Source organism: Amblyomma maculatum, chromosome 6 (genome assembly GCF_055883805.1).
Source record: "Amblyomma maculatum isolate TAMU_Amacu chromosome 6, ASM5588380v1, whole genome shotgun sequence".
NCBI lineage: Eukaryota > Metazoa > Arthropoda > Arachnida > Ixodida > Ixodidae > Amblyomma > Amblyomma maculatum.
Window position 1 is genome coordinate 149162820 of NC_139349.1, and position 25255 is coordinate 149188074.

At 46.3% G+C, this 25255-nt stretch overlaps 1 protein-coding gene across 1 annotated transcript in view; it reads right to left on the minus strand.

The window, feature by feature from the left end:
* Window positions 1–25255, minus strand: part of LOC146187000 (endoplasmic reticulum aminopeptidase 1-like) — a 72801-nt gene that overhangs the window by 32854 nt on the left and 14692 nt on the right. Inside the window, exons 2-6 of the mRNA XM_084607539.1 lie at window positions 21415–21860; window positions 20179–20586; window positions 18353–18473; window positions 15319–15722; window positions 9131–9262 (exon numbers count right to left, since the gene is read on the minus strand). Coding sequence (XP_084463665.1) covers window positions 9131–9262; window positions 15319–15722; window positions 18353–18473; window positions 20179–20586; window positions 21415–21860 — 1511 coding nt within the window. The remainder of the gene's footprint in view (window positions 1–9130; window positions 9263–15318; window positions 15723–18352; window positions 18474–20178; window positions 20587–21414; window positions 21861–25255) is intronic.

The following is a 25255-nucleotide window of genomic DNA, read 5'->3' on the forward strand; positions in this document are numbered from 1 at the left end:
CTACCGACCAATAAAGCAAATTGTCAAATTGTGGGGTTTAAATCCCTGATACAACGTGTGATCTATGAGGGCCATCATAGCATTAAGTGAATCCTTTGAAATGTTTGAAGAATTATTTCTGACCAGTGATGTTGATGCTGTTGTGGGGCTTTTTGAACATTTTGTTAAAGCATGTATTAATCGCTTTGTTCCACTGAAAACAAAAAAGAAAAATAGAGATTTACCATGGATAACAAGAAACTTACTGCATTTATCGCGTTGTGTTGCAAGATTGCGCAAGTCGAAAAGAAATGGCAATCCTGTCAAAATTGCAGAGTTCAGTGATGCCAAGGAGGAACTACGCTTCAGGTTAAAGTCTGCCAAGGATTTTTACTATTCTGTTACATTGCCAAAATTAATGAAAACAAACCCTCGCAAATTCTGGAAATCGATACTACCCAGTAACAGTACTTGCAACAGTTTTATAGTTAACGGCGTTCCTGTTTCAGATTCACTGACAATTGCTTCTGCATTTAATTCCTATTATCATTCTGTATTCACACTGATAACTCTATCGTTCCTTCTTTTAGCTGTGACTTACCCTCCCATCAAAGATGTCGTCATCTCTGGTACAGGTGTGCTCAATATGATCCTCCAATTAGATACTAAAAAGAGCTGTGGCCCAGATGACATACCTAACTCCTTCCTTGTGCGCTACTCACTTTGAACAAGCTAATATCTTACCACAATCTTCCGTAAATCATTATCCACCAGCACTGTTCCCCTCTCCTGGAAGCTTGCCAAGGTAATTCCATTGTACAAATCCAGTAGTACTCAACTACTGCAGAACTACAGACCTATCTCCTTAACAGCCCATTCATGCAAGTTACTCAACCATGTTATTTTCAAACATATCATTGAATTTTTTGAAACCCACAACATCCTAAACATTTACCAGCATGGTTTCCGTCAAGGCCTGAGCACCACTACCCAACTAATTGAATTTGAGCACGACATTTCTCAGTCATTAGGTTAGGCAGACAGGTCGACAGCATTTTTGTTGATTTATCCAAAGCTTTCGACACTGTCCCACACCCTAAACTCCTACACAAACTTAACTCTGTTCTAAAAAACCCTTCCCTGGTTGGTTGGATATTGAGTTTCTTAAATTAGCATTCGCAGGCTGTACACTTTAACTCATCTATTTCCACTCCTGTTAGTGTTTCATCCAGCGTTCCGAAAGGTTCTGTTTTAGGCCCGCTTCTTTTCTTATTATATATTAACGACCTTGCATATTGTGTGTCTGTAAACATTCGTCTTTACGCTGATGACTGTGTCTTATATCACGACATTAATACACCACTTGACCATGAAATACTTGACTCATTTGCAAATTTTTGTAGATGGTGCAAGGAATGACAAATGAATATTAATTTCTCTAAAACCATTTCCATGTCATTTTCTAGACACCCATCTCCTTCACATTTCACGTACAGTTTTCACGGTCAGGATTTAGAACGAGTCACGAAATATAAATACCTCGGCCTTCATTTCTCTCATGACATCTCATGGCCCAAACACACTATCATATGTAACAAAGCTTTTAAACGTCTCGGATACCTCCATCGTACACTGCATAAAGCCCCAAAGGATACCAAACTGCTCACATATAAAACACTTGTCTGCCCCATTCTTAATTGGCTGTATTGTATGGAACCGTTATACGAAATCCGATATCAAAAAATTAGAATCAGTTCAAAAGAAATCAGTACGCTTCATCTTTCACAACTACGGCAGAGATTTTTCCCCTCCTGCCCATTATTCAGATTTAGGTCTCACAGCCCTATCATCTCGCCGTCAAATAGAATGTTCGAAGTTTTTGCACATACTGGTTCACTCTCAGTGCCTTCCATCACTAAATAATTATTTGAACATTAGCAAGCCTTCCATAACTAGAAGTTCCCACAGCCTGAATCTCATCCCTTTCTTTTCCCGCACTGGGACATTCAAACACAGCTTCTTTCCTCTGACCATTGAACTCTTAAATTCGCTGCCTGGAAACGAATTTTTGACAGCCATTGCTTCCTAGTGCCATTTTTTATATTTTATTTCATTTTATTTTTCTTTGATTTTATATGTTAGTATTTTCTTGATACACGTCATTGCTACCTAGTGCCATTTTTATTTTGTTTCTTTGATCTATATGTTTGTATTTTCTTGATACACTTTTCTTTGTTTTCCCACTCCTGCCATAGCCTCATCGAGGCTGCAGCATGTTCAAATAAAAAAAAATAAATAGAAATCCTTTTCTTCGAATAATGCCCCACTTGGCATTTATGGCTTGCTCTAATTTTTTTTTTTTTTTTAACTGTCCTTCTGTCACCCTTGTTTCATTTATTTTTCATGTCTAACATTCTTAGTCTATGCTGATACTTCAAACCTCTTGACAACTATTCCCCTCCCCTGCAGCTGTATTGCTCCTCAGGTCCCTTTGAAATGATTGTCTCCTTTCAAGAAACACCTGCCAGCACCAAACCTGCTTTAGGTGCTGACTCATCATCCACCTCTCATTGTAGTTTTTCCTGCTGTTGCAGCCACTTTATTCCCTTTTTCATGCGATGGGACCATTGGTTCTAGGTTCACTGAAATTCATACCTATGGAAACATTCTTTCACTCGTTGCCCTGCTCCATCTCTCTCTCCTCCCCCCATTTGCTGCTTGTCTTCTTCGGAAACAAAAGTGAACTTAAACCCTGTCAGTGATGGTCATGCTGGTCCCCTTGTCGAAACGTTGGCTTTGCTTGTGAACGGAGGCTTCCCTACAACCCCTGCTCAGTCTTCTTTCTTAGCCTACTATGAGAGCGACAAAGTTCGAATGCACTGCACAGTCATCATCAGCCCTCACTTCCTTTCGCTGTAAATTCAAAATACAAATTATCGTAAAAACCCGCGCATAATTCTGTTATGGAGGACCTAGATATGGCCAGTTAATCCAGTCCGCCTTATCTATCACAGCAGGAAATACAGTACCGCCCAGTTGACTACGTACACTTCAGCGTCGTTGTCTCTCAGTCCAATTCCTTAATTCTTCTTCATCACATGACCCCACCTTCTTGGAAGCACAGTCCCAGTGCTTGCTATGGCGGGAGAGAAGAAGACAGCTCGTAAGGCTTGAGCAGGGTCACGTGGACGATCTCAGATGGTGGTGCGGGGGGCAAGGAGTTGGGCACCAAGGGTTCGATCTCGTAAGTAGCATCTGTGACTTTGCGAACGACACGGTAAGGTCCTTTGTACCGCAGCAACAGCTTTTCACTTAGGCCGACACGACGGGACGGGAGCCACAGCAAAATAAGAGAGCCGGATGCATATTGAACATCAAGATGGTGGCTGTCATAATGGCTTTTCTGAGCTTCCTGAGAGGCAGAAAGCCGGCTGCGGGCAATTTTACGGCCAGCGTCAGCTCGGACAATCGTGTCTTGGGTGTAACGGCTGATGACATCGGGAGCAGGGAAGACCATGTCAAAGGGAAGCACTATATCTCGCCCAAAAAGAAGATAGAAAGGAGAGTATCCAGCAATGCTGTGATAGGTAGAGTTATAGGCGAAGGCCACAAAAGGTAGGCTCACATCCCAATCGCGATAATCATCTGAGACGTACATAGAGAGCCTCTCCATAAGAGTATGGTTGAAGTGTTCCGTCAGACCGCTAGTCTGGGGATGGTAAGTAGTACTGAATTTATGATGAACAGAGCATGAATGAAAGATTTCGTTGACCACTCTTGCCAGAAAACAGGGACCACGGTTGGTTATCAGCTGTTGGGGAGCGCCATGGTGCAGTAGGACGTCATTCAGCAGGAAGTCCGCGACGTCTGTCGCACAGCTTTTTGGTATGGCTCGGGTGATGGCGTAGCAAGTCATATATTGTCACAACAGCAATCCATTTGTTTCCTGATAAAGAAACTGGAAACAGTCTGAGCAGGTCAACACCAATGCACAAAAATGGAGTGGACAGGATGGGAATTGGTTAAAGAGTGCCAGAGAGAAGTACAGAAAGCTTCTTCCTGCATTGACACAGCTCACAACCTGCTATATAGCATTGCACAGATCGGTAAAGTTTAGGCCACAAAAAAAAAACGTCGACGTACAAATGTCATAGAAACGGATAACACCAAGGTGGCCAGCTGTGCGTGCATCATGCAGCTGCTCTAGAACGGCAGAGCGAAGGTAGTGGACACAACTAACAAGAACTCTAAACCATCCGGGTGCAGATTGCGGTGGTACAGGATATTCTCTTGGAGCACAAACTGCGCGACAGAAGGATGCGTTGGGTTGGTGGTGAGTGGGACGATGATTCTGGCAAGGGAAGCATCTGAGCGGTGTTTATGGGCGATATTAGAAAAATTGGAAATTGAGAAGACGCAATTGGCAACTCCGCACTCAGAAGAAGGGGAATCAACTGGGTAATGGGTCAAGCAGTCTGCATCACGATGATGTCAACCGGGTTTCTAAGTTATCGAGAAGGTGTACTCCTGAAGTCGTAATGCCCATCCGCCAAGATGGCCAGCAGGATATTTAAAAGGATAAAGTCAGCAAAGCGCATGGTAGTCTGTAACAATAGTAAAATGTCACCCAAATACGTAAGGACGAAATATGGCAACGACCCACACAAGAGCAAGGTATTCATGCTCAATAATAAAAATATTTCATTCTGGGTCGGACAGGAGACGACTTGCATAAGTGATAACTCGGTAATGAGCACTCTGCCGCTGAGCAAGGATTGCTCCAATGCAACGGACACTTGCGTTGGTGCGTAGTTCTGTTGGAGCGGACAGGCAGAAATTGGCTAAGACTGGTGGTGTGGTGAGTGCGGCAATAAGTCCTGTGAAAATGTTCGCCTGATCCGGGCCCCAGCAGAAGGACACGTCCTTTTTCTACAGGTTGGTGAGAGGACGGGCGATGACTGCAAAGCTGGGCACAAACGGACGGAAATAGAAGCACGAACTGATGAAATTTCAGATGGGCTGGGAATGAACTGATGGCACAGACTTTATCTGGGTCGGGCTGGACGCCCTCAGTATTGACTTGATCAAGTGGCCAAGAACCTTAATTTCGCGGTGACCGAAGCGGCATTCCTTGGCGTTGAGCTGAAGGCTAGCTCGGCAGAAAATGGCGAGGGTTCTAGAAGGACGATTCAAGTGGCTTTCAAACGTGGACGAAAAAATAATAACATCATCTAAGTAACACAGGCAAGTTGTCCACTTGAGACCCCGAAACAACGGGTCCATCATCCGTTCGAAGGTCACAGGAGCATTACAAAGGCCGAATGGCATCATCTTGAACTGGTAGAGGCCATTAGGTGTGATGAACACTGCTTCCTCTCGGCCGCACTCGTCGACGGTAATCTGCCAGTAGCCCAAACTTAGATCAATCGACGAAAAGTACTAGGCTCCATGTAAACAGTCGAGGGCATCACCTATTCAAGGATGAGGATAGACATCTTTCTTGGTTATCTTGTTGAGGCGGCGGTAATCAACGCAAAGATGCACGCGTTGCCTTTCTTTTTTTTTTAATGAGCACCACAAGAGATGCCCATGGGCGACTCGAAGGCTCAATGATGTCATTGGCCAGCATCTTGTTGACCTCGCTTTATATTACTTGACGTTCTGAATGGGACACACGGTATGGGCACTGGTGGACAGGAATGACGTAATCGGTGTCTATGCGATGAGTAACAGCTGCTGTCTGACTCAGCACACGGCGACCAATATCGAAGCTAATCGCTGTAAGTAAGCAGAAGGTTGTGCAGATCTAGTGCGAGATCGTGTGGTAGATCTGCCGTAATCATCCCAGATATGACACCAGAACTGGAGCTGGACTGGGTGGGGCCACTAGGAACTTCAGGCAGAGACTCACGCTTGAGAACAGACACTATGCATTCACTCAGCGAGGAGTGTTCAGCAAGTGCAATGCCTTCGGGGAGAACCTGTGGCGTTAAGTTGAAATTGAGGACAGGCAGAGTGGCTTGATTTTGACAGACATGGACGATGAGATGAGGAAGAGCAACATTACGCTGCAGAACGACATCGGTGACAGGGAAGGCAAGATAGTCCCCGTCAGGAACGGCTGAATAGGGCACTAAAGGGACATAAATGGCAGCTTCCAGTGGCAGGTGACAGAATGTGGCGGAGCGAAGGAGAGGTGGGCTTGATAGGTCCTCAGAGTAGATAGGCAGGTTGAGGCGCAGAAGACCAGTAGAAGTCAATGAGGGCGGAATGAGCAAACAAGTCGAGCCAAAGAATTATGTCTCGAGGACAGCTGTGCAGAACAGTGAAAAGGACAGAAGTATGGTGATCGGCAACATTTACACAGGCAGTACACATGACAGTTAGAGCAGCACAACTGCCGTCGGCTACGCAGACGGTGCATGTCGCAGCTGGGGTCATTAATTTCTTTAGGCGACAGTGAAAAGAAGAGCTCATAACAGATATTTGGGCACCAGTGTCAATAAGGGCAGGAACTGAAACACCATCCACAGAAATAATGATCAGGTTATTTGGGACAGGAGAGGACGGTACAGGATTTGCAGTCTGGGTCAAGAATGCAGCGTCACCTCTGGGAGCTGCATTTTCTAGTTTCCCGCGAAGTGGCCAGTGTAGGAAGGTGATGAGCTGCGGTGAGGAACAGGAGATCGGGAGTGACGGGTTTGCGGGGATGGTGAGCGACTTCGGGATGGTTCAGGGGGCACTTGGCCGGATGCTTGAGACGGAAAATGTGATGCATAATGGGGTGGTGGATAAAAGTCATACCGATTGTTGAAGAAGCAGGGTGCTGAGTGCCAATGGCTTGCGTTACGGGAGTGGCAGGAGATATGGCCTACACGATGACAGAAAAAACATGAGATGATCGTCACGAGTGCGCCAGTCCGCTGGATATTGAGAGCCATATCGAGGCTAGAAACTATTTTGGGGAGTGGTAGCGGCAATAACAGGAGGTTCCAGAATAGTGCGGTATTCGGTCATGATTTGGCCTGTGGAGAACCCCATGTTAGCAACCTCTTGACGGACAACTTATTTTATTAGGAAACTGTGGCAGTGTAGTTAGAAGGTACTGGAGGAGCAGGGGGAACCACAGGTGGCAGTGCCTCTAATTATCGGTGCACGATGCGGGTGAGGTTATCTGTTGCAGACGGCTACCTTAAAGTCGCTGAAACAGCGCACGTGGAAATAGCAGTGCTGTTTGGCAGCCGATCGAAACGATGCGATATTTGACGAAATTTAGCTTGTTCGAAGAGCTGACATGTCTGTAAAATGGCATCTACACTTGTACACTCTTTACAGAGGAGAAGATTGAAGGCATTGTCGGCAATACCTTAGAGGATATGGCCAATTTTGTCTTCTTCAGTCATGTCCTTGTCAACCTTGCGGCACAAAGCGAGAACATCTTGTATGTAAGCCACATATGGTCCGTGGCCGTTTGTGCGTATGACGCCAGGTCTTTCTTGGCAGCGAGCAGGACCCCAATGGGCTTACCAAAGAGATCATGCATCTTTTGTTTACATATTTGCCATGAAGTTAGTTCGGGCTCGTGTGTGATGTACCAATTGCATGCAATGCCAGTAAAAAAGAAGATAAGGCTGGCTACCATCAGAGTGGCATCTCAACGATTATTCGCGCTGGGGTACTCTTACAGGTCGAGCCAATTGTCTACATCGACATTGTCATCAGTGCCACAGAATGGGCCAGTGTCACGGGGCTGGACCATAACGTCGGCTTGTGGGGCCATTGAAGAAGATTCGGTAACTGCTGGGTAGGCGGCAGTGGACATGTTGATGGGTTCAATGTGGCGACCACTGCAGAGATCCAGTGTGGGGTACAGGGATCGAATTGCAGCATCCATCAAGATGTTACGGAGGACCTCAATATGGCCAGTTAACCCAATCCGCCTTATCTAACATAATTTCGGGATAGCAAAAAAGGAAAAAATAAATAGTTTTCATCCGCAGATAATGCGAGCAAGAAAAAGATCAGTAAACATATTTATTTGCATCCCATTTTGTGGTCGCCCCCCGTGGCGTACGTGTTCTACAAATACACGTCCAACGCCACGCCGTACCAAGTACTGAACAGTGTCGTGAATCTTCATGTGCCGGTGCCGGTTCACTTCCCTTCTCCCGCCGACGTGAGCACATGCGCACCATAGAGAGCAGAGCAGCTCACACACATCCTGGCAGTCGCAGAAGCCTCCGGTTGTTCTCAAACCAGTAGCCCGCTACCAGCTCAGGTGCGGGACGGCAGCCCACAAGCTGCCGGTCATCATGCGCCACACATAGACGCGTGGCATCTGCATCTAGGAAATGTTTTCGGATTCGAGGTTTCTGCGATTGTTGTTGTCTGGTATGTGTATTGTCTGCCAAGAGTCTTTTGCTAGTGAAGTCTTTCTGTATAAGGTCTTCTGTACCTCTAAATGCGTTCAGTATCCTGCATTTCTCGAAAGCGTGACCAACGCACTCCTTGGGAATACTAGTCAGGCGTCCATGATTCAGCTGTAGGGCATCGCCAGGACAACTGGAGAGGCCTGTGCTAGGTGCCGAGTGATCCTTTGGTCATCCCTACATCATGCGAGGTGCAATCGACTTTTTTCCGGTTGCATGTGCATCATGGGCACCATGCTCACGAGGATCACGGAGTCATCGTGGTGAAAAATGAAACCATCGAAAAAGTCAGCCAACTGTGCACCTAGAAAGCATCACCTCTCGCCGGAAGCCTGATGCTGAGAGCGCCGATTAATAATCAGGCTGGAACTGTGAATTTAGGCTGAAATTTGTTTGGATCTGCATACAAGATGAGGCAGAAAGCTGATATAAAGAAATAGGGGAAGAAAACCTCGTGTTATACATGGATTTTTACGGTACTCACACAACATAGCAGAACACGAAAGTACTTTGCAACTGCTCAATGCACATGCACCAGATGCCCGCATCAGAAAAAGAAAATGACCTGATTTTAACTAGTACCTTACAACAAAGATGAATTCTCACACTAGAGCAGAACCTACACTTTAGCTTATGCCACACTACAAACGATGAGAATTGTAACCAGGTCAACACAGGAACAAGTTCAGTTCGCAAATGATCTCACTTATGGCAGCACGCACATTGGTGAAGGTGTCCCAGAGGTCGGCAGTGTCTGCACTCTGGTAGCGGTACGCATTCAGGTACTGGGTCAGCCCTCGCCGCAGCTTATCCGGGCCCAGGAAGCCCTCCAGCATGGCCACCAGGGCTGCCCCCTGCACAGGAGGCACACACGCTGTCTCATGCCTGATCCACAGGGTGGCAACACCAGGCCCCTAGTACGAAGGCTGGGCTACCATGCTGCCATTGCAGCCCCATCCGGTCTCCCAGTGAAGCGGACTCCAAGTGAGGCACGCACATCAGCCACCACAAGAGAAAAGCTTGTAAATGGCAGATCAGCTTTATGTTTGCTTGCTACTGTACCTGCACTTAGAAAATAAATGGCTAACAAATAGAAAATGTGCCAAAATTAATGTTCCAAGTAGCCAGAGAGTAAACAGGGAGCCAATCTGAACTTTTTGTTGCCAGAGAGGGCTGCAAAGTAGCCAATTCAGCACAAAGTAGCCACCAATAGAAGCCCTGGTCACAGTTACCTTTACGCACCTTTCGACATGATGGTTAAAGCATACAAAATTGCAAACACAGTTATATAAAACACCTTTGCAGGCTGAAGTGTTGGGAACTGAGTTTACCCCTGAAAAGGCACAGCGGGGTTTTAGGGGCCTCCTTCCAAGTGCATATCTCTAAGAAAGTCGGGCACCATGGCAGCGGATGCTTGCAGCCCTCCTTGTCCGTAGGGTGGATTTTGAACCAACTCCTGTAGCAGAAGCAGATGCCTATTCTACCAAGCTACCCATTGCTTCCCACATCTCCCTTTCCCATAAAAAGTGGAAAGGAGAATTTCTCTCCACTTTACACCTGCCAACCTTCACCACCTGGCAGATGTGCTGCAGATGCCACAGGCAGTGTGAAATTGAGGAATGAGCAAATAAGAGAAAACATTAGTATTTATGGCAATCAAACATTAAAGCAATCCTTCTAAGTTTGAGCGCACAATTAAAGCCACAAGTCTGAAGTATGCACGTATAAATACCTCGGAGAGTGGATCACCGTAGTCGGATAAAGAGAGGGACAGTGCAACTCCAGCCGCAAATTAACCTTCTTGCCGTAACGAATGTATCGGTACACTTTCGCCCCCCCCCCCCCCCCCCCCCCTGCTCAAGTTCTTTATTGTATGTTCAAAACTTCACGCCTGAGCACAAAGCTGGCAGCTTGGACTGGCTGTCCCATCTGTCAAATCTTTCTACAAGTTCCTATTTTCACCCCGCGCTGTATTGGTACGTATATATTGAAGAGTACGGAGTGACCGTGCCCACCCTCGCCACCTTCTTTGCTGGGGGGCGCTGTCACTCCTCGTGCTACTCTATCGCGCTAAGCAATTATGCGGCGCACTTGTTTCGCGGCTCAACATGCGGTTTCGGGTTCAAGGGTTGTTCTGCTATCTGCAGCAGGTTTGTAGGTTTTTTTATTTTTATTTTGTTCGTGTGTCTGCTACGACGCGATAAGTTCAGGGGCAGACACCGTAGCCTCTCCAATAGGTCGACACATGACTCGATCGCTGCTTTCGCTCTATCTCCCCGCACCCTTGCTTGCGGCTAGCAGCAGAAAAAGAGATTATTTTAGCCTCTTTCCATCTTCCCATGTCATTTTGATTTCACAACGTGCCATTTTTCTTCGCTCTGAGGGCCACCGAAAGTGCACCCCTGTGTGCGCGGTTACTTTCGGATGGCTGAGCACGCGGGGCCTTCGACTGCGGACTAGAGCGATGGCTCTTCTGATCATGAATACGAGCCGAGCTCGAATTCGGACTCTCAAGAAGTATCGAGCAGTGTTTTTTCTTGTATTATCCTCATTTCTCTCAACTATAATCAGGCTGATGATGACGATGATGTAAATTAACAATGCCTGCAGAAGACTGAAATGTGCATAATCCATTGACTATGCTATTTGCATAGAAATCATAATAAAAAATAAATTGCTATGCCCATTCCCTGATATGCTCAATCGCTGAAACCAAGCCGACACTGGGGGTACATCACGGCCAAAAACACCCAACAGAAAAACAGTTACCAACTGCTCTCTTGGAGGCACACTCCAAAACTTGCTACTCCTCCCGTTCACCTTATCGCGTGGTACCAATTGTCCTTCCAACTCTAAACAATATATTTATTACATGGGACACCTACACTAAAGCTCACATTAGTTAGGCAGAAAGAGTACACAGAATGCGGACAGGTTTATAGATCGGTAACAGGTTTAAACGAGCCTCAATTACTGACTTGTTAACAAGAGCTGGCAAGCCTCCAAACAAGTTTCTTGAAAATTTACCTGGGTTGAGTTCATATTCCAATCAATTAAAGGCATAAAACTGATCTTTCTGAAAAATTTGAGCGGCCTTTAAAGGCATGATGCAATAGCATTTTAGAAGAGCGACTTGGCAGGTTACAGTGCACTTGAGAGTCCCAGAACGAAACATTGTTTTGTTCCCTATGTCCTCTCGCTTGCACTGCCCCATTACCATGCAATAGCATTAATGAGTCCCATCAGTGGCTTCCCTGCTGGCCAATAAGTGCCCGGCCATGTCACCTGCAAACTACCACCTGCCAGAGGCATGGCCATGATTTCTTGCTCACAACTCTAGCACCAGATTTTCCAGAAAACAATGCCTTTAACATTGTGGCATTAATGATCCTCCGCTTGTCTGGAATGCTTTTAACAATAACTCCCTTTAAGTCAAGAAATATACATGTTTCAAGCCTCCTTATTTTCTGATTTGGTAACGCTACCCGTTTGTATACCTTCTACTAGAAATTGCTGGCTAACAGCAAAGCAGAGGGCTAAGGACAACTGCTGTAGTAATTGCTGTCGAATGTTGCGAAGAGCTTGTGCCACAAACTTGTGTAACTGCTGATACTGAATTGGTGACAGCTCTGTACCATTCTGTAACTTGGCGCCTATAAGAGATTACCGTCGTGGAAGGCAATTTCACGAGGCCTTAGCAACGCGAGTCTGCACTAGGGGAACAACCAGTACTTGTTCGTCGGTTTTAGCAGCCTGTATGCGTGCTTGTATTTGTTTTCTTTTGGAGCAAGTGCTAATGACATGCTGACGTTGCATCACGCTCTCCTTGCCGAATTGCCTTTTTTTCTGCCTTCATGTCTGGCACACAACTTTTACGCACAGGCATGGCCTCAATATGCCTAGCGCGCTCCGATTGACGCCAGAGCAACTTCAAACAGACAGTGCCGTTGACAAGCTGACTGAGCATTAGCATCGCAGAGTGCTGCAGACACGGAACACATCTGATGAAATTGTTTCCGAGAATTATTATGATTGTACGTTTTCTTTCACACTAGAAATAAATTGCATACATATTTCTTTTCTATCAGTGTTCAGCATCATGGCACGTTTCATGAAGGTAGTGGTATTCCTATGTTCTTCGTGACCGAGAGCAGTTGGTTAACCTAGCATTCTGTCTGTGCTATCAGTCCGCTCACCGTGCGCATGTTGAAACCCGTAGAAAATGCCTGCGAAAAACACTCGAATAAAAAAAAGAGAAAACATAATTGGACGACGCGTCACACAGACTAGCTTCGCCGCGAAAGCCAACGCTCAATCTGCTTCACTTATAACATCTGCTGGAGCGGATGCTAGCTAGTGATCAGAGCGACGCCTGGTGCCGGTTACAACCTGCGTCCGGCATGCGTAAGGTAGAAGTGAGCGTACAGAGATAGGTGCGAGGGATACGGGAGCGGGCATGCACCGTTAGGCAGCGCGAACGCAGTTTTGCCACGTTTTCCCACGTCCAGCAATATTTGCATCGCGACATTACGTTTAAATCCATTGTGCGCAGATGGAAGGTTATGAATAAAACGACATGTAATGCTGCAGTGACACTGTGTGCAAAAATACGCAATGTGATAGACTTTGGCAACAGCTACTGGGTTCTGTACTGATTTGCCATTAAGAATACCTACGCTAGATTGCGCTGCGCTCTGACAGTTTTTTTTTCTTTTTTGACTCTTGCTATACTATTGCTACGCTAGGCTGACTGGATCATTTAAAGGTCATGCCTAACAACCCACTCAGGGTTTCCAGCTCTAGTCATATACATATTAGTGTTTTCGCAAAAAAGAAAACCGTACAAGGGTAGCGGACTCCAACCCAGTAGTTTTCGCCACAGCATATCGACGCTTTTATTACTGCCGCTCCCTCGCGCTGAGCGTTATATGCAGTCATCCTTATCAACTTTCATTCTTTTGCAATTGAACACACACAGCAATTGCACGGCCTCCTTAAGGTCAGTTCAAAGGGAGGTATGGCTCGGCTACCTACTGTAAACTGCTACCTATACAATAGGTAGCGAAGCATAAAAAGTGGTAGGCAAATATACCTACTGCCGATATTGCCTTGCTACTAGCTCAGGAGACAAATTTCAAAGAATGCTTAATAATCTAGACAGCAAACTAGAATGACAAACCTTAAATTAGTATCTATAAGGCGCAGGTGATGTTCAGCAACCTCGGAAATGAACAGCAGTTTACAAAAGGTGCCAAAGGTCTCTAAGTGGTAAGGGAATAAATCTACTTCGGACATGTATTACCCGCAGATTGGGAATATGAAAGGGAAATAACCAGGAGAATAAGATTGGGATGGAACGCAATTGGCGAGAACTCGCAGATTATGACTAGCGGTGTACCGGCATCGCTCAAGAGCAAAGTATATAACAGTTGCATCTTACCTGCACTCACCATGGGTCTGAAACATGGAGGCTAACGAAAAGTATTCTACATCAGCTGAGTACAATGCAGAGAGACATGAAACAGAAAATGATAGCTGTAACGTTAAGAGATAGGAAGTGTGCAGAGTAGGTCAGGGAAATAACTCCAGTTAATGGCACTGTAGAGGAAATCAAGAAGAAATGGGCATGACCAGGGCATGTAGTATGAACAGAGGGTAACCCTACGAAGGAAAGGAAAGTGTAGCAGGCAGCGTCGGAAAGTCAGGCGAGCGGATAAGGTAACGAAGTTTGCAGGGTTGACAAGTGGATGCAGCTAGCACATGACCAGGTTAATTGGAGGAATATGGAAGAGGCCTTCACCCTGCAGTGGGTATATAATCTGGCTGATGATGATGATGAGTTTTTGCTATTGAAATTTACCACTGCCACCTCGAAATTGAAATTCCAAAACTTAGCTCACCCCCATTAAAAACTAACCTTGCCCACTTCCGACATTCGGAAACCATCCAATTAACGTCGGCAAGTCCTTAAATGCAGATGGCAGTTAAGGCTTCGACGCTCGTTTGTCACTTTGTTTTATTAAGACCTGACATCCTTTGCTTCCCTCATTTGGTAATGCTGTCTGATAGAGACTAAGCTTCCTTTTGTTCCTTGTTTTTCTTTAACCTACCACTAATTATTTAAGTCTGCTATTTTATTATGGTTTTGATCATGATTTTCTCCCACCCAGCTGAAATTCCAGTGTGAGATAGTAGCATCTATTACAAAGAAATAAGCAAACAAACAAACCAAAAATGACTCTGTGATTGCCATTTTAAAGAGAAGGATGGTGCAGCTTAGCCTATGACTTGGAACGAAGGAGAATTTGATGGCTTACTAATAAATACATATGTCGCTGGGAGATAAACAGAACAGCAGGCTAACCTAAGAACACACAATATGAACCTCGGGAAGTACTCAATGCCAAAAGGGCATGCTTGGCAAGCTAGGCTAGACAAATGCAAGATGACCAAAACAACAATAAAAATAGAAAAAATTTTCAACAATTTTTAAGGAACCCTTCAGTTTTCAAATCTAGGGCTACATTACCTGCAGATGAACTATTACTGGCAAAGACTTTTGCAAATACTATGGATGACATTTGTTGCTGCATGAAAGAGAGAAATTATAGAATTTACTCTCATCTCAGTGTAAGGCCTTCAGTGCATGAAGCCACCGCAGAGGCCTGAGGTGCACTGGTGTTTAGGAACAGCCAGCATACAACGAATTAATAGCTAGATGACAATTATCAACACCCTTCACCCACCTGCTTGCTCATTTTCTCATGTGCCTACCTGCCTGCCCATCTATCTATCCACCTATGAAATTAGTATGCCCTTGGGATCATGCTGCACAAAGTGTGCAGTGAATGCTATGCAAGAGTGCTACTTCGAAAGAAGTGCGCCCATCACAAACGGCCAGAGAGCATGCCTTGTTGTAGGAAATGGAGTCAAAGAGCGCATCGATGTCAGCTGGGTCGCGCACGGTGGCTGACACCGGGTGGCTGGTGTCCAGGGCGTCCAGCTCCAGGGCGGGCTGCGTGGTCGAGTAGGGAAACAGCTCGGTGGACCGCCACTCGGGCCGCAACCGCTGCAGGCAGCGCCCCTCCAGGAAAGTGGCCAGCCCCTCATTGAGCCAAAGATCGTCCCACCAACGCATGGTCACGAGGTTACCGAACCACTGGTGGGCCATCTCGTGCGCCACCGTGGAGGCCACCCGCTCCTGGCTGCGCACGGGCGTCACCGCCTCATCGTACAGCAGCGAGCTCATGCGGAATGTGATGAGCCCCCAGTTCTCCATGGCACCTGGCCCAAAGTCTGGCACACCCACCAAGTCTGCAGGAATACATCACGTTTCCACTGTCACACTTCGGCAGCGACAAAGCGGCAACACATATGGCTTCGCCGCCGACAACACTTGTTCAAGTGTGTTTGCCTAATCCATCCTTTTCCACACTGTCTCATGCCTAGCGCCCTCTCTTGTTTATTAATGTGACAGCACTAAAGGTACCATTCATAGAAACACCACCAACTGGGTCATAAAAAAAAATGCCATTGACCAAGAGGTTGACAAAGTCACAAGATCACTTAACATGGCTTATTGCTGAATGCTCGGCCAGGTGTGTGACAACATCACAAGACTCAGTTCAGTTCAGTTTAGTCGTTCAGTCGTGTCTGACTCTTCGTGACCCTATGGACCATGTCACGCCACGCTTTCCGGTCTCTCACCATCTTCCTAACATCACATAACTTCATCTGCAGTGCCCCGAGGATGCCATCTAACCATCGCGTTCGCCGCCTACCCCTTCTCCGGCGACCCTCAAACTTTCCCAACATCAAATCTTTCTCCAGCGACTCCTCTCTTCTCATCAGATGACCAAAGTAGCTGAGCTTTAACTTTAGAATTTGACCCTCCAATGAGCAGTCAGGGTTTATGGTCGACAATATCGACTGATTTGATCTTCTGGCAGTCCAAGGAACTCTCAAGAGTCTTCACCAGCACCACAATTCAAATGCGTCAATTCTTTGGCCGTCAGCCTTTTTCACAGTCCAACTCTCGCATCCATACATCCCAACTGGAAAGACCATAGCACGAGTTATACGGATCTTGGTTGGCAGACTAATGTCTCTGCTCTTTACAAGGCGGTCAAGGCTAACCATTGCTCTCTTTCCCAGAAGCAGGCGTCTCCTAATTTCATGGCTGCAGTCTCCTTCCGAGGTAATCTTGGAGCCCAAGAAGAGAAAATCTGTCACAGCTTCCACTTCTTGTCCATTGATGCTCCAGGACTTGATAGGGCAAGACGCCATGATCTTTGTCTTTTTAATGTTCAGTTTAAGCCCAAACTTCTCACTCTCTTCTTGTGCGCGCATGAGAAGTCTCTTGAGTTCCACTTCACTTTCTGCCATTAAAGTGGTATCATCCGCATATCTAAGGTTGTTGATACGTTTTCCAGCAATCTTCACTCCAGCTGAAGACTCGTCCAGACCGGCCTTCCTCATGATGCACTCTGCATATAGGTTAAATAGGCAGGGCGACAGTATGCAGCCTTGCCTCACTCCTTTCTCGATCGGAAACCAATCAGTAAGACCATGCCCAGTTCTGACTGTGGCCTCTTGCCCTTCATACAGGTTCCTGAGGAGACAGGTGAGGTGAATTGGAACTCCCATCTCTTGGAGAGCTTGCCACAATCTGCTGTGATCTACGCAGTCAAACGCTTTTGCATAATCAATAAAGCAGAAGTAGATGGGTTTCTGAAACTCTCTTGCTTTTTCCATGATCCAGCGAAGGTATGTGACGTCATAAACCTCTCAACCAATCAAGGAATTTGTGGTCAAGTTAGCAGGTGACATGGCTAAGCATTTGGTCGCCAGGGTATGTGACGTTGCGAGACAAGGTGGTGTGATTGACTTGGCAGGTGCCCTGGCAGATGACATGGCTGAGAGCTGAATCGCCAACTACACAGAAAACTGCTTGAAAACAAAGGTGGATTTTGCTGTAGGCAAAATCCACCTCCATGAGGCAGATTGCACCCAAAATTAGTTTATAGGAAGGAAATGCTCAGTTTATAAGGGAAGGCTCAGATTTTGCTCCGTGACCGTCACAGTTCTCAGTGGACACCTGACAAAGCCATAAGCGAAGGGAAGGCGGAAAGAGAGAAAGAGGTGCCGCAGTGGAAGGCTACACAGTAATTTTGACCACATGAGGATCTTTAACATGCAATGAGATTACACAACATTACTGTGGCATGCAGCAGCAACTTCATGTGTTGGGCTGTGGCAACCACGTTTCGATGGAGGTGAAATTTAAACGTGGCTGCCACAGCCCAACACATGAAGCTGCTGCTGCATGCCACAGTTTGAAGCTATTGCCACCTAATGTTTGTGCCTGCGGCTAAAATAATGCGCACATACATGGCTGAAGTGAAGTGGCTTGTTTTTAAAGCTGAGGTCAGAAGAAGGCTAAGGAATACAAAGCAGCATGTGAGAAAACAGATATACTAAGAGAGAGAGAGAGAGGATGCCCAAGAAGATTTGAATTCCATCGCAGCTCACAGGAAGTAACAAGCAGCGGCAATGGCACTGACCACTGCTATCAGTAACTGCATGCTCCAAGCTTGTGCGCTCATCTTTGTTGCTGCATTTTATGCGCTGTTATGTCACTAGGTGGGGCTGTTATCACTGCAATGAGGCGCTCAGTTTTTGTAGCACAGTTTGTGTCGTAAAATAATGTAGTTACTGCAGTGCACAACTACCAAATTGCAAATTTTGGTACTTTGCTCATTAAAAAAATTTGTCTCAAATTGTTTCCACCTTTCACACCTTTATAAGCTTGAGAGGGGTTACCATAGCTCACGCTGTATTTGATGCAGTGCCAGTCACTGACACAAACAAAACAGTGCCATGCGAAACTCGGATTTCCTTCAAGCCAAAGAACTTGTGAAATGGGAACTAAAAAATGAGCTCACCTAGCTTGTTCATCGGGTAAGGGATGTTGAAGAAGTCGTTGAAGAACTGCAGCGAGCTCTTCATCATGTCCAGAGCAAAGCTACCCTGGGCACGCTGCTCCGTTGGCACTAGCACCCGCAGCTGCGTCAGAACACGGGTCTGTCTAATTAATAAAGGATTCCCTTCTAAATGAGGGCAGCAACTATGCTAGCTACAAGTGGCATAGACAAAGCAGAGGGGAGAGGATACATTTCATCAACAGGTGGAAATTTGCTCTTGCTTTCCGATTTCTGCCATTGTGCAAGCGCCACATTCAACTACCAGCATTTCCAGTGTGAAATACATTCACACCTGAGGGCAAGGCCCACAGACCTGAAAACTTTGTTACATGTCTCAGTGGAGAAGGATATTCAAGTGCTGCTTCTTGTGGTTTCTGAAGTGTACAGTTCAAAACAGATAACATTCAAACAGCGTCCACACATTCAAACCTCATAAGAAATGGAAGGTATGCCCCTAGGAAGATGCAGCTAGCCATATATACAATAAAACCTCGTAAAAAATAAAAATTTTAATGCGGAGAAGAACGTATTATCCAGGGAAACGTACGATTTGAACTTCCCCATTGTGAAAATTTCAACTGTTGAATGAGGCACAAAGGAATTTAAAATTGAGATTTTCACCGTGTAAAAGTGTAGATTAGCATTTACAGACATCTGATACGCACAGCTCTTCTTTTAGCTCTACTAGAATTCCGTCTGCATTTGCGCAGTCCTAGGCGCGGAAGAGATTATTAATAAATCTGGTTTCCGGATGGCAATGAAGAACCAGAATCGCTTCCTTGGTTAGTTCTGGATGCTTCGCCCTTTTACACCAGTGACATGTGGCGAAGCCATTGCGATGGCTTACTGTCGCCGCATTTTTATTCATACCGCGTCCCCCAGGCCCAGCCCGCTCGAATGCAAGCGAATGATTGAAGTCGTCAAATTATTCACCCCTATGCCCCTGCCACCGTATGTTGGCTTGTTGGCTTCCTTTGATGCTTCACCCCATCGCACCTAAGCAATGCAAGAAAGCAACTGCGGCGAGTGAGCACTGCTGATATTTTTTCATGTGACGAATGCTCGTTAGAACAGGCACTTTTGATCGGGAAAACATATTATAGAACCACAATTTGTCTAAATTTTAAACATAGTAACCTGGAAATGGTGTTATCCGGAAATGTATTAACCGAAAGAAAAACAGTGTTCCTCTATATGAAACAGGAAATCGTGTAAACCGGAAGCGTATCAGCGAGGTTCTACTGTATAAGGTTCGTTACCTCATCACTACCTAATAGAGCTATTTGTAATTTTCCAAGTACACTAGAGTGACTGATGGGCTAATTTAAGGAGTACGGGCATCAAATATTAGTTATGTGCTCTTTATTACTTGCAGTGATGCACAGCACACTAGATAACATGGACAGCCATGTGGACTGCACCAAAAGGTGGTAAATGGATCGCCATTGAATTTTTTTCCTCTTATGCTGTTTCAGTAATAACAGCCAACCAAAAGCTATGATTTAAAAAGTTATTTGGAGTCCCGTGAAGTTTACAAAATCTACAGAATAGTGGCTGCTTTTTTCACCTTGATTCAGATCAACTCTGTAAGGAGACAGAAGCATTGAAAAATTTACTTCAGTTATTTTTACTGTTTGAGCAACACAAACATTCCTCTTTCATGTATAAAAAAATCAGAAGCAGAAATGAGCATTTGAGCAGCTCTTGTCCCGCCTACTTCTTGACTAGCCATCTCTGCTGCAGAGGTAGTAGGCAGTACAGCATTCACCAAGAAAAGGAAATCACACCTGCACGTCTCCCAGCTGACTGGTCAGAGCATCATAGTCACAGATCACGAAAGCCACCAGGTAGGTGCTCATGCGCAGCGTGGGCTCAAAGCGGCTTTCCACCAGACCCCCACCACCATAGGGGCGGAGGTCTCGGCGGCGTGTGTTGGCATAGGCTCTGTGCCCAGGGTCGTGCACCAGGGTGAGGTCGAAGGTTGCCTTCAGGGCGGGCTCGTCCAGGCAGGGAAATGCGCGCCGGGCTGATGTTGGCTCAAACTGTGTGGCGGCCAAGCGCCGTGTCTCATTGGCACCGGTCACGTAAGAGCTCAGGTAGAGCCCCACTAAGTCCCGGTCCAAGCTACTGGAGAACTCCACAGACAGGTTCACCTGGCTGCTGCCCGGCACAGGGCCACTCAGGGACACGTACACCTGCACGGAGTGGTGAGAGCCGAAGTGTGGTGTTTAATGGAAATGAAGACACTCACACCTACTGAGAAAACACTTTTCCAGCTGGAGTAGTTGGAAGTCGCATTTTCAAACTCCAGACATATATCGAAACTGTTGCAGCACTAGATCTTACTATAAAGATTCTTGGGCAAGTGTGTCATCATCATCGTAGTAGTCACATTGGGACAGATGGCCATGACAAGAGGGAAGGAGGGCAGCAAGCGCCCCACATGGGCACCCTATATGGGCTGTCCGTAACCATTATGACACCCTGAGCTAGCACCTATTTTCCACATTACTATTTTCCACCTGACAAAAGAGAAACACCAGGCCCGAGGACACTCGTACCCATTTTTATCGGTGGGTGGGTAACCGAGTTTGACTAATGGGAGTCCATTGTCCGATACTTAGTCCCGTGGATTTTTCTCTGATGATCAAGCTGCCTGGATAAGAAATGAGGCTGGTGCAAGTATGGGCTTAATAATGCTCAACTTTGAAAGCAGATGATCACTTTTTACCTAAACTGTTTTCAGTGAACAGTTAAGGACTTCAAGCCCAAATGATTGTTAAGTGGCATGACACCAGTTATAAAGTTGTACTCCCCACGCAGAAATCTTGCAGCATTGTTCTGGAGGCATCAAGGCATATTAGATAGCAAGCAAATTGGGGGCCCTATTCTATGCAGATATATAGGTCTTATGTGAGTGAAACACACAAGTTCCTTTCATGTAGATGATGTAGTCAGTTGCCTTGAAGAGCTTCACTGTTCTGAAAAATGTTTTGAACCAATCAAAACGACAAGTGACCCACCTGGTCGTGGAGAAGCAGCTGCTCCCAGCGCACCACCTGCACGCCCTGTGCACCGTGCAGGGTGACCTGGGACAGGCTCAGGTTCTTGGCATGCAGCACCAGGAAGTTAGAGGCACGCAGTAGCCGCAGACTGATGTTGACCCGACCTTGGCTCGTCGCCAGGGTCAAGTTGGGCTGCAGCAGAATCTCGTAGTGGATGGGTGAGGCAAAGTCTGGCAGCCGGACATGTGGCCACGGCTGGTCTTCGGCCGTGGGGCGGCGGGGGGCCCAAGTGCTCGGAGGCTCCCCTCCCCCCATCCGAGCAGCTGGTGGCGGGCAACGCGCCGTGGGTCGGGCCAGGGCAGCAATCAGAGCCACCAGCACCAGCACTGCCAGTGTCCCCGCCACCAACAGCAACGCCCGGTGCCGAGGGCAGCTGGTGTATGTGCGGCCCAGCACCTTGTTGTCTGCACGTGCGTCTCGCTTGCATGCCTTTGCAAGAGGGTCTCGTAGGCATAAAGGTGCCTTCTGTCTACCAATGCCAACTGACCTCAGGAAACGGGTTAATTTATAATGTTTCCTTGTACATGCTACGAGCCCTAGCATTGACCCAAAATAGAGGGGCACCCAAACTAAAATATAAAAACTATGAAACCCCCAGCCACAAAGTCATAATGCAGGGCATCAAAACCGGCAGTCACCGCAGCAACGATACAGGGGAGCCATGCAATCAACCTCCAACTCCTTCACGAAACACTTGGACTTACATAAGCCCAAGTGAAGACAATTCCACTCCACAGGAGTATTCGGGAAAAATGCTTAAACCTGTTTGATTTGCATAAAAATTGGGGCTTGTGAATGCTCATGTACATGCCATGTTCTAGTGTTAGCCAATTTCACATAATTGAGAATATCTGCCTTCAGATTTCCAGAGATGCAACCACGAAGCAATGTTAAATAGCTAACTTTTCTTCTTATTGCTAAATACTGTAGGCTATTTCTTATAATTAGAACCTGGGAGAACCTGTTCTATATTTGCCACAAATAAAATCAACCGATTTTTAACAGGCTCCAGTTGAGCTATGTCTTTTTTATTTTATGTGTATTCCACACAGCTGTCGCACATTCAAGTTAAGGCCTCATGCAGGCGTTGTACACACTGATACTGGTCCTGATGGAAATGTTTCTATGTTTCCTTTTGATAAACCATTATTTACTGCATGAGAGCCAAGTAAGCTTGTTAGTGCAGATTACTCCAAGGTATTTGATGTTGGGAAAGGTTGAGGGTCACCGGAGAAGGAGTAGGCAGCGAACGCGATGGTTAGATGGCATCCTCGAGGTGCTGCAGATGAAGTTATGTGATGTTAGGAAGATAGTGAGAGACCGGAAAGCGTGGCGTGATATGGTCCATAGGGTCACGAAAAGTTGGACACGACTGAACTGAACTGATTTATAGCACTCTACTTCTACAATAGGACAGTTGCAAAGTACATAACTGTGTAGTCTAGGCACTTCTTCTTGTGATCAGTAACCATATGGTTTTGTCTTGGTTAATATCCACATCACAGTGGATTTCTGCAGTGACAGTTGTGATCATAATCACTTACTATTTCTTTGAAAACACTGCAGTCATCAGAAACTCCCACAGATACTACATCCTTTTCAACAACACCCACTAGGCCGTTCAGACAGATTAAAAATAACATGCTGGTACACTAACCAACCTGGCCAACTACTAGTGACCTTTTTAACCTTTACAGTTTGCTCCTTGCAGGATTGCAATTAGCAGGCCATAGTGACAGACATATTAGTGTTCATAACTTCAGAAGTGCAATTACCCTTCCACACTATTGTTTAAAAAATTTTGCGCTGCAATGCCCCTCTGTGCACACCACTCTGTCAAGCCCGTTGCACGTGGCCTTTTCCCTCCCACCTAAATTGTAGTGCTCGCCACCGCTCCAGAGATGACCAGAGAGTGGAGGTCATGGAACACACATGACATGCATCATGGTGGGCACTACAGCGGGTGAGCCTAAGAAGCGCAAAATAATGAAGATATGTTGAACTCCAGCTCTATGGGTAATTGCGCTTCCAAAATCCTGGTGGTGTCACCTTCAACCTGATGTTACATGCTGCAAGGGTTTGCCGCAGCAGGTATGAAATATAAAAAAAAAAGTTACAAGCTCTACATCCACATTTCATCCTACAGCAGTATAATTGTTTCTTGGAATACCCAATTTTAATTTGTTTTATTCATACAGCAGCTCACTTTAGTGAACTGTGCTTTAAATTAATTCACAAATGTTACAAGCTTTAAAAAGAAGAAGTGCGCTGACTGCTACCTGTCAGCAAAGTTCTCATCGGGAAGAAAAGGTAAACAATTAAGGAAGCGAGGGGAGAGTAAGAAAAAAAGAACAGAACTGGAACAGAAATGTAATTAGACTGAACTGAAAATCTCCCTGATCAAATACTTGTCCTATTATATATTGTAGGGGGGGTGTTTATTCAGTCCACACAGAGGGATTCAGCTGTTCAGGATGAATTCGCAGCGGAGCGTCAGGCATATCGAATCACGAAGACAACGACCAACTTCTTCGTCCTCGAGAGCGCCAGCACGCGATGCATGTCAGCGACAATAACGATGAAGATTACCACACTACAGTTTCCCCCCGGGCAGAGAAGGAGCCATCCTGGCGACTCATGGAGCCGAAAGGACAGACGGATCGTAGTATGGCTTGATTCGGTTCACATGAACTATTTCGCGTCCACGGCGACGCAAGTCCGCAGAGGTCGTAACGAGCTCAACTACGTAGTTGACGGGAGATGTTTTTTTGAAGGACTCGGTATGGACCGTGATACCGAGCAAGAAGCTTCTTTGAAAGGCCGGCGGTTGTGGCAGGAACCCAGAGCCACACCAAGGAGTTGGGTGCATAAGAAGGAGCCTCGCCAGTGTCACAATGGTGTTTTTGTTGCCACTGGTTTTCCTTTGTAAGCGAGCGAGCTAGCTGGCGGCATTCTTCTGCGTACTGGGCGGCGTCCGAGAGTGGCATTGATTCAGAAACATCAGGGCGGTAGGGCAAAAGCGCGTCCATTGTGCAGGTTGGCTCGCGCCCGTAAAGAAGAAAGGGAGAGAATCCAGTGGTGGTCTGTATCACAGTGTTATACGCGTAAGTTACGAAGGGAAGAACCTAGTCCCAGTTGGAATGAGCGTCGTTAACGTACATGGCCAACATGTCACTCAGAGTATAGTTGAAACGTTCTGTCAGGCCATTCATTTGAGGGTGGTAAGAAGTAGCGGTGCGATGAATGATGCGGCATTCTTTCAGTAGGGCTTCAAGAGCGTCGGACAAGAAAACGCGTCCGCGGTCACTGAGTAGCTCCTTCGGAGTCCCGTGGCGAAGAATCAAGTTGTGGAGAAGGAACAAAGCAACGTCTCTTGCTGAGGCAGAGGGTAACGGTGATGTTTCAGCGTAGCGAGTAAGATGGTCTACTGCCACGATAATCCACCGGTTTCCAGCGGCAGTAGTAGGAAGAGGGCCATAGAGATCTATGCCAACGCGGTCAAACGGACGAGCAGGACAGAGTAACGGCTGCAATGAAACAGGAGACTTCTGAGGAGTTTTTCGGCGTTGACATGATTCGCAAGCGCGCACGAAATGTCGTACAAAGCGGTGCATTCCACGCCAGTAAAATCGCAGACGTAGGCGCGTGTAGGTTTTCAATCAACACCGTGAGCACACTGTGGGTCTTCATGGTACGCAGCACAAATTTCGGCGCGGAGATGACGCGGGATGACTAGAAGCCACTTCCGTCCATCAAGCAAATAATTGCGGCGATAGAGAAGACCGTCACGAATGGAGAA